The sequence below is a fragment of the Citrus clementina genome, unplaced genomic scaffold (assembly GCF_000493195.1).
Source record: "Citrus clementina cultivar Clemenules unplaced genomic scaffold, Citrus_clementina_v1.0 scaffold_2, whole genome shotgun sequence".
Classification (NCBI taxonomy): Eukaryota; Viridiplantae; Streptophyta; class Magnoliopsida; order Sapindales; family Rutaceae; genus Citrus; species Citrus x clementina.
The window spans coordinates 30,383,170-30,396,468 of NW_006262688.1; the positions used below are offsets into that span (position 1 = coordinate 30,383,170).

Consider the following 13,299-nt stretch of genomic DNA (forward strand, 5'->3'; position numbering starts at 1 on the left):
TTGTATATTACTTTGTACACTCTTTAAAATGCTAAAAAGAATCCTCAACTATATTTTTTTTAAGTAATTATGTTTAATTACTCTACACACATAAAATTTATAATTCACTGAAAAAATAACTCTAAACACCCATTTCCTGTATAAAATTTTATTTGTTTGAAAATCAGGTGTCAAAATACTATAAAAGAAAATAAATCATCTTATTTTCCATGTCCATTATTCTTCTTTTCAATAAGTTTTATTGTTAGTTAAATTTTAATGTATTACTTCTTCTTTTTTCTTAGTGGCAGACCTACAGTTGGGCTACCAATCTTGATCAGGAAAAAAAATCATTTATACCCATTATATTTTCATTAATTTTATATAATAATAGAGTTTTTATTTTGTTTTCGTAAATGTCCCTCGCTCAATTACCCTTATATTTTTCATCAATTTTATATTATAGTAGAGTTTTTATTTTATTTTCAAATATTTTCTCAATTAATTATATTTTTGCCAATCGAAATTAGTGACTTATCTTATAAAACGATTAAATTATATATTTATTGAATAGATTGAAAACATTAGGGGGCTAAAATATTAGTACTGCTTAAGTTTATTTTTAAAAAAAAATTCTAATTGAAAAAAATGGCAATCTAAATAAAATTATCACTAGTATTAAAAGTACTTATAAAAACAATATGTAATAGCAATTATCAACATTTTCATAAACTTTTTATGTGAATTTTGAGATTTTATTTAGTAGTTACAATAATTAAGAGGATAAGTCAGAAAATAAAATTTGAGTATTTTGAGGAGGTTTTGATAGAAGAATTATTATATGATTCTTCAAAGAGAGTCAAAGCACATACTAAAGAAACAACGATATTCAAATATGTTTTTACTGGATGAGCTTAGTTTATTATTGAAACTTTTAAAGAATAATATATTTATAATTTTAAAAGATGAATAAATTTTAGTTGTTTAATTTCTTTAAGCCTAGTAGTTAGGTACTTGACTTCAAACATTAAAGTTTTACTTGTGAGTTTTAATTGATTGTAATTACATGTATTGATTTAATTTAGTTTAAAATTCTTAATTGATTTATTAATATTTATATAATTACATGTTATTATAGGCTGCCATGTCGGATTTCATAATTAAAAAATAATTTTTAACCCAAGATAATATAAATTATTGGGTCAGCCCTTGTCTTTCATTGAATATCAATTTTTATTTTCAACTTTTTTTTTAAATAGAAACTGAGTTGCCTTAGAATCCTAATACTAAAAAGAAAAAAGTCAATTATATGGCATGAAGCTTTTTCACCCTAAGCCAGCAAACAGACACGTGCACCAAGAGCACGATTGGCTAATGCATCAGCTAGCTGATTACAAGAAGCAAAGGAATATGTCAAATTTATAAGGCACGACAAGGCAAAATTAGTCATCTACGTATTGAGGATTTGACAGTAAGAAAACTAAATGTCGGATGGGTATGTTAAATGAGTGTTCAAAGTAGTAATTTTATATTTGTTTATAACATATGGTCCTTAATAATAATAATCCATTTTACGATAGTAGAATATTTTGATTAAAGATGGCTAACGGGCGATGCCAATCATCAAAGATGAAATACCAGCTAAGCAACTCAAGAGGGTGGTGAATTGAGTTTATAAAAAATTATGAAATAATTAAATCAAAATTCAATGCAAATATCTAATAAAATTACGCAACTAACAAACAAATAAATAACAACAATTAAAATGTAAAGAGAGAAGGGAAAGAGAATCAAACACGAGATTTTTACGTGGTTTGGCAAACCCTACCTACATCCACGCCTCCAAACTCACCGGGTTTGAGGATTCTATTAACCAAGTCTTACACCTTAAGGTTTAAAATTTTTTACAATTGACTTCCAAGGTGCAATCTATTTTATTATCATCAAAATCAATATTATAGGAATATTTATGTTAACAGAAGGAAGGCTCATGCGTGTCGTACTTGCGCTGTGCCGTGCCATGCCCACTATGTACTTCGTGTCATACCTAATTTTTTATACTTAGGCCCAGCTCAGCACAACACACATGTCGTATCATGGGCCGTGCTATGCCGTTCCTAAGAAAAAAAGAACAAGAAATATTTTTTTTTTTCTAAGAAGGCAGCCTACTTTTTTCAAGGCTATCTACTTTTTTGAGTTTATGTGCTTTTAGTTAAATTCAATAGAATCAAAATTTCAAAACTCAAGTCTATATTCAATAATAATAAACTAATAATAGTAAGAGAATATAATACTAATTATTAAGTTAGACCTTACGGTATTAATTTTTTTTTAACACTTAACAACAACAACAACAACAACAACAATATTAATTTTTTCTTAATGGTTAATTTAATTGTTAACTTTGATTAACATTGAGTTATAGATCATAGTTCATACTAATATTAATACATATCAATAAAATCATGATATTTATATTTTTATTTATTAAAATCATGATATCAATTATCAATTATAAATATAAATCAATTAGAGTATTTTTAAAAAACTAAGAATTAAATGAATTTAGAAAACTTGCGCTAATAAAATATTTCAAGTATTTGTAAAATCATAAAATTTTAAGTTTACTTTCATTAAAAAGTGAAACGTACTTATTATGGGTATTTTTTCATGTGTGCTTTAACCTAACTCTAATCTTACTGTGCTTTTAAGGCATGCGTATTTAAAATTTTAAGTTCGGCCCAACCCGCATGCGTGCCATGATGTAACGCGTATCCTACTAAAATGTTCTTGTGCCGAGCCACCTATCGCTCGACCCATTAGCCATCTCTAATTTTGATAACAAATAACTCTATAAAAATATGAGCGTTAAAAGTAATTTTTATAGTGTAAATAAATAGCATCGTCTTAAATTTTTAAATTAAAAAAATATGTAAAAAAAAATTAGTGGTTCAAATAACAACTTTTATTTTGTATTTCAATAAGCACACCTCCAAATTTGTGTTATGACGCATTGGAAAAAAAAAAACACTGTGATGGTTCATGGTTGTAACATACAACACAGATAACGGCTGTAAATTTATTTTCCTTGTGAAGGCTGTGTTTTTTTGGGCAACACTTGGTTGTGGTGGAACCCATACTTCGATAAACTCTTTCAATAATTGCTTTGCTGTGCCTTTTTCTCCACGAAAGACTTTTAAATTTCCACGCCTTTTTTAATTCATTTTTTCTTTCTTTCTTTCTTTCTTTCTTTATTTTGCTCCACTCTCAAGAACACACAATCTTTCAATTCTCATGCGTGAGAAAAGGCACCAACTGTTGGGACAAATCATATCAAAATTATATACATGAGACAAAAGAATACATATGTCCAATCACATATTCTTCCAACCAAAATTAGTGAGTTTTGAGGGTGCCAATTACGGTTAGCCTATTTAATATGAATTTTTGGATGGTCAAACCCAATTTGAGATTTGAAGTTTTGAACTCATTCATATGGGTGAAGAGTGATTTAATTTACAATCTCTTCTTCTTCTTCTTTTTTTGGGTTAAAAATAGAAACCGTAACAAGATTCATAAAAAAATCATATAATTTTTTTTTTCCATGCATGAAAAGTGGAAAATTTAAAAAGTGTGGATCTCGTTTAATTCTCGAGAGAGTGAAGACTGAAGAGTAAATTTTACAATGATGTAACTCAGTTTTAGTGTGAGGGCTACATTACGTTAAAACACCTTCATGTGTGAATGCTAATATTATATTATGATAGAAGTCCATTGATGATGATTTGATAATTGACATATAAAGAAAGATAATGTGGGGGTGGCGTGACATGATGCGAAGATAATGTAAGAGATAATATATGTCACAATTGGAGAGATAGGCTGACAGTGAGAGGCTGATTTTACCTTCCAGAAAGGCAACTCTCTTTAGTAAAGGTCTATTATTGGGATAGGATTTGTAGTACAGGAAATATAATAACAGGTCAAGCATATGACACATAAGAGAGAAATAAAAATTAAAAAGAAAAAAACAAAGTGTGCGTGCTTTGAATTTGAAATTTCACTATTTGAGATAAAACCCATTAAAGAAGAAGAGAGAAGTAAAAAGTAGTAATGATATGTAAAGTGATGATGATTGATGAAAGGCTTCTGCCTCCAATATAGACCTTTTGTGCCCCACAACTAATTGATCACTTTCAACTTATATTATTGTTCAAACGACCTTTAAATCATGGTTCGCAAAATCTTAAATAAACCTAAAAAAATTGTAATAATGTTAAAAGATTTTATAAAAGAAAGCCAAGAGCTCCTCTAGTACTTGCATGTGTAATATACAGCCTCAAATATATTATTGGCCTACGTAATTAACTTTAGGTAGTGATTACGATGGAGTTACTCTGTTATATAACATTGTCTTATAACCACACGATCAAAATAATAAATAATCATTATGATTGTGTAGTTATTAGTAGTGTTCTACGGTAAAACAAGTCTATTGTAGGCAGATTCCTTTACTTTATTGATTGTTTTTATTATTAAAATATGTAATTACAAATTTTTAATGCATAAAATCTCGAGAAGCAATAAAACGAGGTATTTTGATTTTTTTAAATGTATAATAACTTTTTTTTAACTTTTAAGTGCTGAATATTACTAATTCAATTCAGTTTTGAATTTGCATGGTGTGTTTACTTCTTAAATTAGAGAATATGAATCATTGACAATATTTTTAACATATTCATCTAACACGTATAATAGATGAATTAAGGGAAAAATATATATATATTTAAAAACATAAATGTGTAAAAACAAAAAGAGAACAAGGCCTCTAGCGTTAGGCTAGTCTCCAAAACCAAAAATGGATGGTGGAAAATTATTCGGGTGAAGAGTGTGCTGCTTTTGGGGAGCAAATATGGATGGGTCCCTAATTTCCCCACCAAAATTAAAAATATTAATGGGATCCAAGAAAATTATTTCTTTCTCCTCCATTAAAATTTCTTCACATTGCCACTGTTGCACCTGTTTTCCACCAGAAAATGTAAGTGTGAAGTGATCTAACCAAAAAGAAGGGGAAAAAAAAGGATTGATAAAGGCTGCCCACAAAAAAGTATATGCAAAAGAATAATTAAAAAAAAAAAATCCCATATTATTTTATTTATTTGTTATATACAATACAGTTCTTGTAATTATCAGATATTTATGTGCCTTTCTCTTTCCAAATATAACAATATTTTCCAATTTCCCTTTCTGTTTCCTCAGATTATTAGAAAATTTCTTATAGCTTTCTCTTTCTAAAAATATTTTTAGCTGACGCACAGATACTCACTCAATTCAACACTCTAATAATCACTATGCAAAGTGGCAATTTTGCATTTGTCTCATCATCTTTTCTTCACGGAGATTGTGTGGTAGGGTATGAAAGTCTACTACAATAGTCCTGATTTTTGAGTTACTCCATCACAGCTCCACCATTGCTGATCGGTGAGTTTCGCCTGAGAATATGCTAAAGATTTCATTTTTAATCGTATATGCCATCTGGGTCTTAGCTTAATTTGTCAACTTGGTATCATTTACTATCCGGGTTTTACTCAGTTTACCATTTTTTTATGTGTGTTTGTTCTGTTTTTTCGTTCCATTCGTGCAGTTACGGACCCTGTTAATATTTTAGGAACCCATTTCAATTTTTTTTATAATTTATTATAATTTAAAGAACACTTTTTTTTAACTTTTTAACTGAAGTGTTTATTTATTTGGGCTGGCTCTATTTCCTTTCTTTAATCTTTCCAGCTTCTCAGCTCTCCCATTTGTCGAAAAGGTTATATTTTTTTCATATCTTGATTCTGCTTCTGTTATCTTAAAATTTCTACTTCAGTTCTCCAGTGATGAATTTGTTTCTTTTCGCTCGTGGAGCTTTGAAAGAGATGGATACACCAATATCTTTTCGTACATAATTTTTTTTTTTTTTTGGGTGGCAATTTGAATGTGCAGAAAATTATTAGAATTTGTAGTCCTTTTCATCTGAATAGATCAGAGGGCACCAAACTTTACATCAGTGAACTGTGGTCACTATTTTGTGCTATAGCTATGGTTTTCAATTTAGATAGTTTCCCATTTTGCTAGTCTTTATGAGTGCTCGGACTTGGTATTGGTCTCAGAGACTTTCATTCTCTGTTTTATTATAGACAGCGTGTTTGTAAAATCAATGATTTGTGATCATCAATGATGTTTGTCTAGCTTGTTTATTCATCCTTTTTATGTTCTGTAACCAATGTTCTACGGTGTACTGTTATGGAGGTTCATTCTAAATTTACTTTATGTCTACTCTAATTTTTTTTTTCCAATATTATTTTGGTCCCTCATCCCTGATGATCGAAGATAATAACATGATATGTCTGGTCTTTGCCAGAGTTATTAGTTTAGTGTCAAGTTGGGATCATAAGAGCTATTTAATTAATGCCATGTAGGAGGGCTGAAAGATGGAGAAGAATAGATGGGATTTAAGATTTCAGAACTCGGGATCTTCACAGTCCGAGGAATCTGCTTTAGATTTGGAAAGAAACTACTGCCATCATCCTAATCTTCCTTCATCAAGTCCATCACCCCTTCAGCCTTTTGCTTCTGGTGGTCAGCATTCTGAGAGCAATGCAGCCTACTTCTCATGGCCTACATTAAGTCGATTAAATGATGCAGCGGAGGATAGAGCAAACTATTTTGGAAACCTTCAGAAAGGTGTGCTTCCGGAAACTCTGGGACGGCTGCCAACAGGCCAACAAGCTACTACATTGCTAGAACTGATGACAATTAGAGCATTTCATAGTAAAATCTTGCGTCGTTTTAGTCTCGGCACAGCAATAGGATTCCGTATTCGACGGGGTGTTTTGACAGATATACCAGCTATTCTTGTCTTTGTTGCTCGGAAAGTACACAGGCAATGGCTTAGCCATGTTCAGTGTCTACCTGCTGCCCTCGAGGTGACAAATATGGCTCTTCCTTATGTTTTTCTACTTTCTCTTCAGTGGGGAGGGCGGCAGGGCATGGAGGATAGTTTATTATTAATGCTATCAACTAGAAAAATATTCGAATATTAAGCAGAAATCAACTGTATATGATTATATGAATTTTTGGTGGTTGGGGAAGGGTTGGAATATCCTAAACTTATGCATTGCTGAACATTTTGAAATTTCTGAAATTTTAAATTTTGTTCTTCGATATTATTTCTGTGTGTGACTGAGCTCATCTTTTAATTGGGAAGTTAAAAAGCCTTTCTAATACATGGAGCAGGGGCCAGGAGGTGTTTGGTGTGATGTAGATGTTGTGGAATTCTCGTACTATGGTGCACCTGCACCAACTCCAAAGGAAGAACTATATACTGAGCTTGTAGATGGCTTGAGGGGAAGTGATCCATGTATTGGCTCTGGTTCACAGGTATCTTCCTTATTTATAGCACCATTCATGTTATATGTGTGCCCTAAATGGTGGGGAAAAATCTGAAACATGTGTAAAAAAAAAGATTATCTTTGTTTTGAATATAAGTAGTTATTAAAACATGGATCAATTCTGTGGATTATGAAATTCAGGCTGTATTGTTCAAGAATTTAGTTAATTGGTAATTGGAACCATATATACACCAACCCCTCTTCCTGCCGACTTCAAATTTTTAATTTACAATGCTCTTGGAATTACATTGCTTCTTCTGTATTTAGGTTGCTAGCCAAGAAACATATGGGACCTTGGGAGCTATTGTTAGAAGCCGAACAGGAAATCAACAAGTTGGTTTTCTCACAAACCGACATGTTGCAGTCGATTTGGACTACCCAAATCAGAAAATGTTTCATCCTTTGCCGCCCAGCCTTGGACCTGGTGTGTATCTAGGTGCTGTTGAGAGAGCCACATCATTTATCACAGATGATCTTTGGTATGGCATCTTTGCCGGAACGAATCCAGGTAAAGCAGTTCTAGATTGTAGCAATCAATAATTTGTTCCTGCATACACTATAGAAAAATCATCACTAATGTATTTACTTGTTCTCAAATTATGTATCTGGGAGTTAGAATTGAACCAAGTTGGCAACCATTAGATGAGTTTTAGACTTCATTAATTCCCTTAATTAGGCAGAATGCTTGTATAGGCTTTCAAACTATTGGGGCCAAAAAATATCCCAAGGAACTAGGTTAAACTAGCAAACTAGCTTTTAACTTTCTAAATTGGCAATATTGAAGGGTGGCACCTCTTTTTCCCCACTAGTCCAAACTTTTGAGTCTCCTCTTTCTTTGTGAGCATTGAGCTTCATTCTTAGCTTAAACTGTTAAGCTCATTTTAGGTTACGTGATTTATTGTCCTGCGATGTAGTTGTTGTTTAATAGTGGTCTTTATCTTGTATATCTGAGTATTATGTTTAAGCATGATTATCTATTACTTCACCTTTGAGCTAATGGGTTTCAAATTATGTCCTGACCCCCACACATGCCCATTACGGTTTGGTGCCCCTGCAGAAACATTTGTACGAGCAGATGGGGCTTTCATTCCTTTTGCAGAGGATTTTAATTTGAACAACGTAACTACATCTGTGAAAGGCGTGGGTGAAATAGGTGATGTCCATATCATAGACTTGCAGTCTCCAATTAACAGTCTCATTGGCAGGCAAGTGATGAAAGTAGGAAGAAGCTCTGGCCTGACTACTGGGACCGTAATGGCCTATGCTCTTGAATACAATGACGAGAAAGGGATCTGTTTCTTTACTGATTTTCTCGTTGTGGGTGAGAACCAGCAGACTTTCGATCTTGAAGGTGATAGTGGAAGCCTCATTCTCTTAACAGGTCAAAATGGGGAGAAGCCACGGCCTGTAGGGATCATTTGGGGTGGGACAGCTAATAGGGGACGGTTGAAACTAAAAGTTGGTCAGCCCCCAGTAAACTGGACTAGTGGAGTTGATCTGGGGCGCCTTCTTGACCTCCTTGAACTTGATCTCATCGCGACCAATGAAGGGTTTCAAGGTTTGTTTTACCGAACCAATTAGTGATCTTTTCCAGATTAAATTGTGTTTTGGTCAATCCTATAAAATCTGTTTTTATCTGATGCATTTTAGTAACATGAATAAATGTGAAGATATTAAGTAAATGCATTAGTCAGTTGCATCATGTGCATACTGTGGATATTGGTAACTAAAGAAACCGCACAATGTTGAAATAATAGTTATCTTGGCTTTAACTAGTATGCTTGGATTTTAAAGGGCTCTTTGTCTGCTAGTGCAAGAAAAATGGATGGTACCCAATTGTCAACTAATAAAATGCTGCGTGCAAATGGTTGTTTAGGATATGTTAATTTGAGTCTTATGCGTAGCTTGCCATTTGAGATTTTTAATTGTAATATCTTCAAGTAGATTGTCAAGTTTTGAGAAAGTTTGCGATGAGGCAAAGGAAGTTTGGAGAGTTAGCTGGACTGATTTTTCCTTTTATAGTCCCGACAATTTTGGTTTTTCACTTCGTTGGTAACCGTTTATGTTTTCTTCTTCATGATGTAGCTGCAGTGCAAGATCAAAGAAATGCTTCGGCAGCAGCAATTGAGTCTACAGTTGGCGAGTCACCTCCTGCAGAGCGGGAGCAATCGAAAGAAAAAACTGCAGAAAGATTGGAGCCTTTTAATTTGAACATCCAACAAGATTTGGTCGATGGTGAATCCGAACAAGGACCCACTCCCCCGTTCATCCATACGGAGTTTCATGTAGAAGATGGGATTGAATCATCTTCGAATGTGGGACATCAATTCATTCCAAGTTTCACTGGTAGATCTCCAATGCATCAAAACAACGCACAGGAAAACAAGGGATCAAAGAGCCTCTCAGCATTGAGGAACGGCCCTGATGAAGATAATTATGTTTCATTACAGTTAGGTGAGCCTGAGCCAAAGAGAAGAAAGCACTCAGACACTTCACTCAATGTTCAAGAGTCAAAATAAACAGAGGAATCACATTCATATGCTCAGGAAAATGTCAGGTCACCACCAGGGCTTTAGATTGTTAGGGCCTTCAAATCCTCAACTGTAAGTATCTCCAAGTGTTGGTTGCAAAAAGAAGCTTGTGGGTAATGCCTTCAACCGGGTGAGCCACTGTTCTTTTTATTTTTCTTGCGTATTTAGGTTACAAATGGGGGTCATACAATATTTAGTAGAAAAAAATGTCTAGGCATCAGAGCACTATCCATATTAAATACTTTGCATATTTATTTTGATTTGTATCACCATATGTTGAAATTATTGTACCATAAACATAAAAGTACCCCTGAAAGTGGGAGTATGAACCGTATCGGAACTGAGAAAAGCTTAAATATTAGTTTTGGTGGGGCACAATGGCTAATGAAGAGCGGTATGGAAGTCTCTTTTTCATGTGTTGATGATCCAAATTGCTTTACATTTATATACAAAACAATGTATTTCAGTTTGATGATAATAAAAAACTGATTCTTTCTGTTGTCTCGTTGGGGAACTAAATTTTAACCAAAACCAATCCTATTTCAACTGCATTTCTACTTGTCAAAGAGCACCTTAAAGTTGTAGCTAATTATGAATTCTTCTGAGACAGATAATTAAGCTGCCATTTCAGTGATGATAATTAATCACCTATAAGCAATAATGACGCTTGCTGCCAAGTTAATTTGTGAGTACGACGTGATTCAGGAATAACAAATGCTTTTAAGTACTTACTGCTTTAAAATTTGAGACACATCAAGCAAGCTGGTTCAGCACTCTTTAGGCACTCATTCCCAGCTGTTGGGCTGCTGCATTATATCTGTTAGGTCCTTTTCTTTTTTTTTTTCTCCCTTTTTTAATGTTTAATTTCATACATTTTTTATAATTATTAATAATAAAAAAATATTATTTACCATACATTGATAAGCTTTACTTTGATAGCCATATCTTTTATACCATTATAATTTAAAAGCCACAACACCTCGCAATTAATCAAACCCTCAAATTGATTTGTAATTACGTAATTTTTAATAAATCGTGTGTTGTATATATTACTTGCGCATCATATTGTGATATATTTCAAACAATATCCGGAGCATAAGTTGTATCATTTTTAATTGACCCGGTAAACTAATACCCATCTTATTATCAGAACAATAACAACGGAATGCAAAAGTAAGAAAATATTCAATTAAGACTCATTACCAAATAGAGAATGATGATGGAAAGATAATTGTTAGTCTCCGTGAGGTGGTTCAATAGTAAACATTTATCCTCATTTGTCCCTTGACAAGCTCATGCAATGAGACTAGCTAGCTATTGATGTAACTTTATCTTAGTTTAAAAGTCTTACGGACCGAGTCAAAAAGTTGGTCATCTATAGTTATGAAAAATAAAATAAAATCAATCAATAAACAAGACGCTCCATTATTAATACATTTACCTTTTAGTTATTTAATATATATTCATATCTCAAGTGTTAATACGTGGTATTGTAATAATAGAGCCAAATTTTAATAGTCAGAATGTGATGGACTCACGTTTTAAACAAAATGATTGAAATCATTATTGTGAAAAAAAGACTAGTATCGCCACCAACCGACATGACTACTAACCACAAATGTTTCATTAGAGGGTAAAAATTTTACTTACCTACTAAGTTAGTTTTTTGGATTGAATACTATGATTTAAATACAAAGATCATTTTTGTGACAAAAAAATAGTAGATTGGCTAATTTTTATTTATTTTTTGAATTGAATACTCAAGCTCTTAAGTTTTATCTGGACCCTTTAATTTCTTATCAGGATAACAGTAAACTAAATTGGCTTTTTAGGACAAATACCGAGTCTTAGTTTGAAGGCGACCAACCGTTGCGGTTTATCCACCATAATATATATAGAGAGAGAGAGAGGTAGTTTTAAATAGTCTCCTAATTCGTATTTTGATATATGGGTTGGATGACTGACAAAGTGAAAGATTATGTCCGCACGCTCGTTAACTTACTCTTAACAAAGGACTAGATTCTGAGATCAACCACCATATTGTCATTTGGTTAGGGTACATGGACCCTTTTGGTTTATTATTAATTTCATATGAATAAGTTTCTTTATTTGGTACAACCACCATGACCTTTGATTTTTATATGCTAAGGGTCATGGAAGATTAATTGTTCGAAAAATATTTCCAATCAATAACTATTAATTATGATTTGATAAACAATCACACACAAGCAAGAGACACAAGGAGAACTAGAACCAAACAGGCAATTAGTGTAACCTAAAGTCAAGAAAGCTAGAATGTTTAAACCCACAACAAATAAGGAAAAGTGAAAGGAGATTGGAGAAGTAAAAGAGCAAAAATATATAGAAGAAACTAGGCTCTCTTCAAGGAGTGAGTCTCTAGATATATAACCAGTAACAATCACCATGCATGTAGAGAGATAATGAATTTCTTTAAAACAATTCTCATTTGGTTTTAAACTTTTTTGCACAAGAGACTCATGTAGCTAGAACTGAAAAAAAAAAAAAAAAAAAAACACCAAAATAGTAGCTCTTCTAACAACGATTGCTAATGCTTTGCTCTAATAAACATCTGAATCTTCAAGCTACCTTGATACACCGCAGCTTAGAACATCTGGATTTGGCAACACAACTTATCTTCCACATGAAAAATGGGTTCTGCATATGATATTCACTTGATACCAAGTAGTGTTTACTAAATATCCGTCAACTTTTACTTGGCAATTAGAACGACTTTCGTTCCACAACACATATGATTTTCAAGTCATAGCATTGCAATACTAAACCAAGCCTAAGAATGAAAAAGAGATGGAAACAGTTTCTCTGTTTGTCACATCAAGAGTGATAATTCGTCAACACAAATATTAATACTGTCAAATTAGAGAATTATAATCCTCTTTATATTTTGAACTTGTTCTCGGAGGACATTTTACCGTTTTGAGGTCGATTTGGTGCTAACAGTTGATTAAGAAAACTAAAGCCGCTAATTATATACTCTATACGAAGCTATACCTCTATATCATACAACAGAACTGAAAACTGGGAAATATCAATCAAATGAATGCAGGAATGTTCACCAAAATTTTGAAAAAGTTAATTCTATGTCATAAACATTTATTCATAAGTCAATTAGTTGTTTTGAAAGGGGTCTCTAGAAATATTCATAAATCGTACGGCCGGCCGTTGGCCACCACCTGATATATAAAATTAAAGCATGTATATATAGAAAGAGAGGTCAGAATAAACTCACTTCACATGGTATTTATATATAATATACACACTAGTTCCAAATCATATTATCAGTGACAAATTCTCAGTCATCATTTATCAGAAAA

The 13,299-nt window shown here is 32.6% G+C and overlaps 1 protein-coding gene across 4 annotated transcripts; it reads left to right on the forward strand.

Moving 5' to 3' along the window:
- Positions 1-4,928: 4,928 nt before the first annotated feature.
- On the forward strand, positions 4,929-10,360 carry LOC18051701. Of its 4 annotated transcripts, none has more exons than XM_006448654.2 (7): positions 4,929-5,017; positions 5,287-5,460; positions 6,444-6,950; positions 7,261-7,404; positions 7,683-7,923; positions 8,473-8,973; positions 9,501-10,360. In XM_006448654.2, the coding sequence occupies exons 3-7, from the start codon at positions 6,456-6,458 to the stop codon at positions 9,932-9,934; spliced, it is 1,815 nt and encodes a 604-aa protein (XP_006448717.1). In that variant the 5' UTR covers positions 4,929-5,017; positions 5,287-5,460; positions 6,444-6,455; the 3' UTR covers positions 9,935-10,360. The 4 variants fall into 4 exon arrangements, with proteins under 4 accessions (XP_006448717.1, XP_024047252.1, XP_024047253.1 ...); XM_024191484.1 differs by having other exon boundaries at positions 4,948-5,086; positions 5,298-5,460; XM_024191485.1 differs by having other exon boundaries at positions 4,948-5,017; positions 5,298-5,460.
- The last annotated feature ends 2,939 nt before the right edge of the window (positions 10,361-13,299 follow it).

Coding starts and splice junctions, on each gene's coding strand:
- LOC18051701 (XM_006448654.2), top strand. CDS start 6,456: ATGGAGAAGAATAGATGGGATTTAAGATTTCAGAACTCGGGATCTTCA. Junction 6,951..7,260: donor GTCTACCTGCTGCCCTCGAG/GTGACAAATATG, acceptor TACATGGAGCAG/GGGCCAGGAGGTGTTTGGTG. Junction 8,974..9,500: donor GACCAATGAAGGGTTTCAAG/GTTTGTTTTACC, acceptor TTCATGATGTAG/CTGCAGTGCAAGATCAAAGA.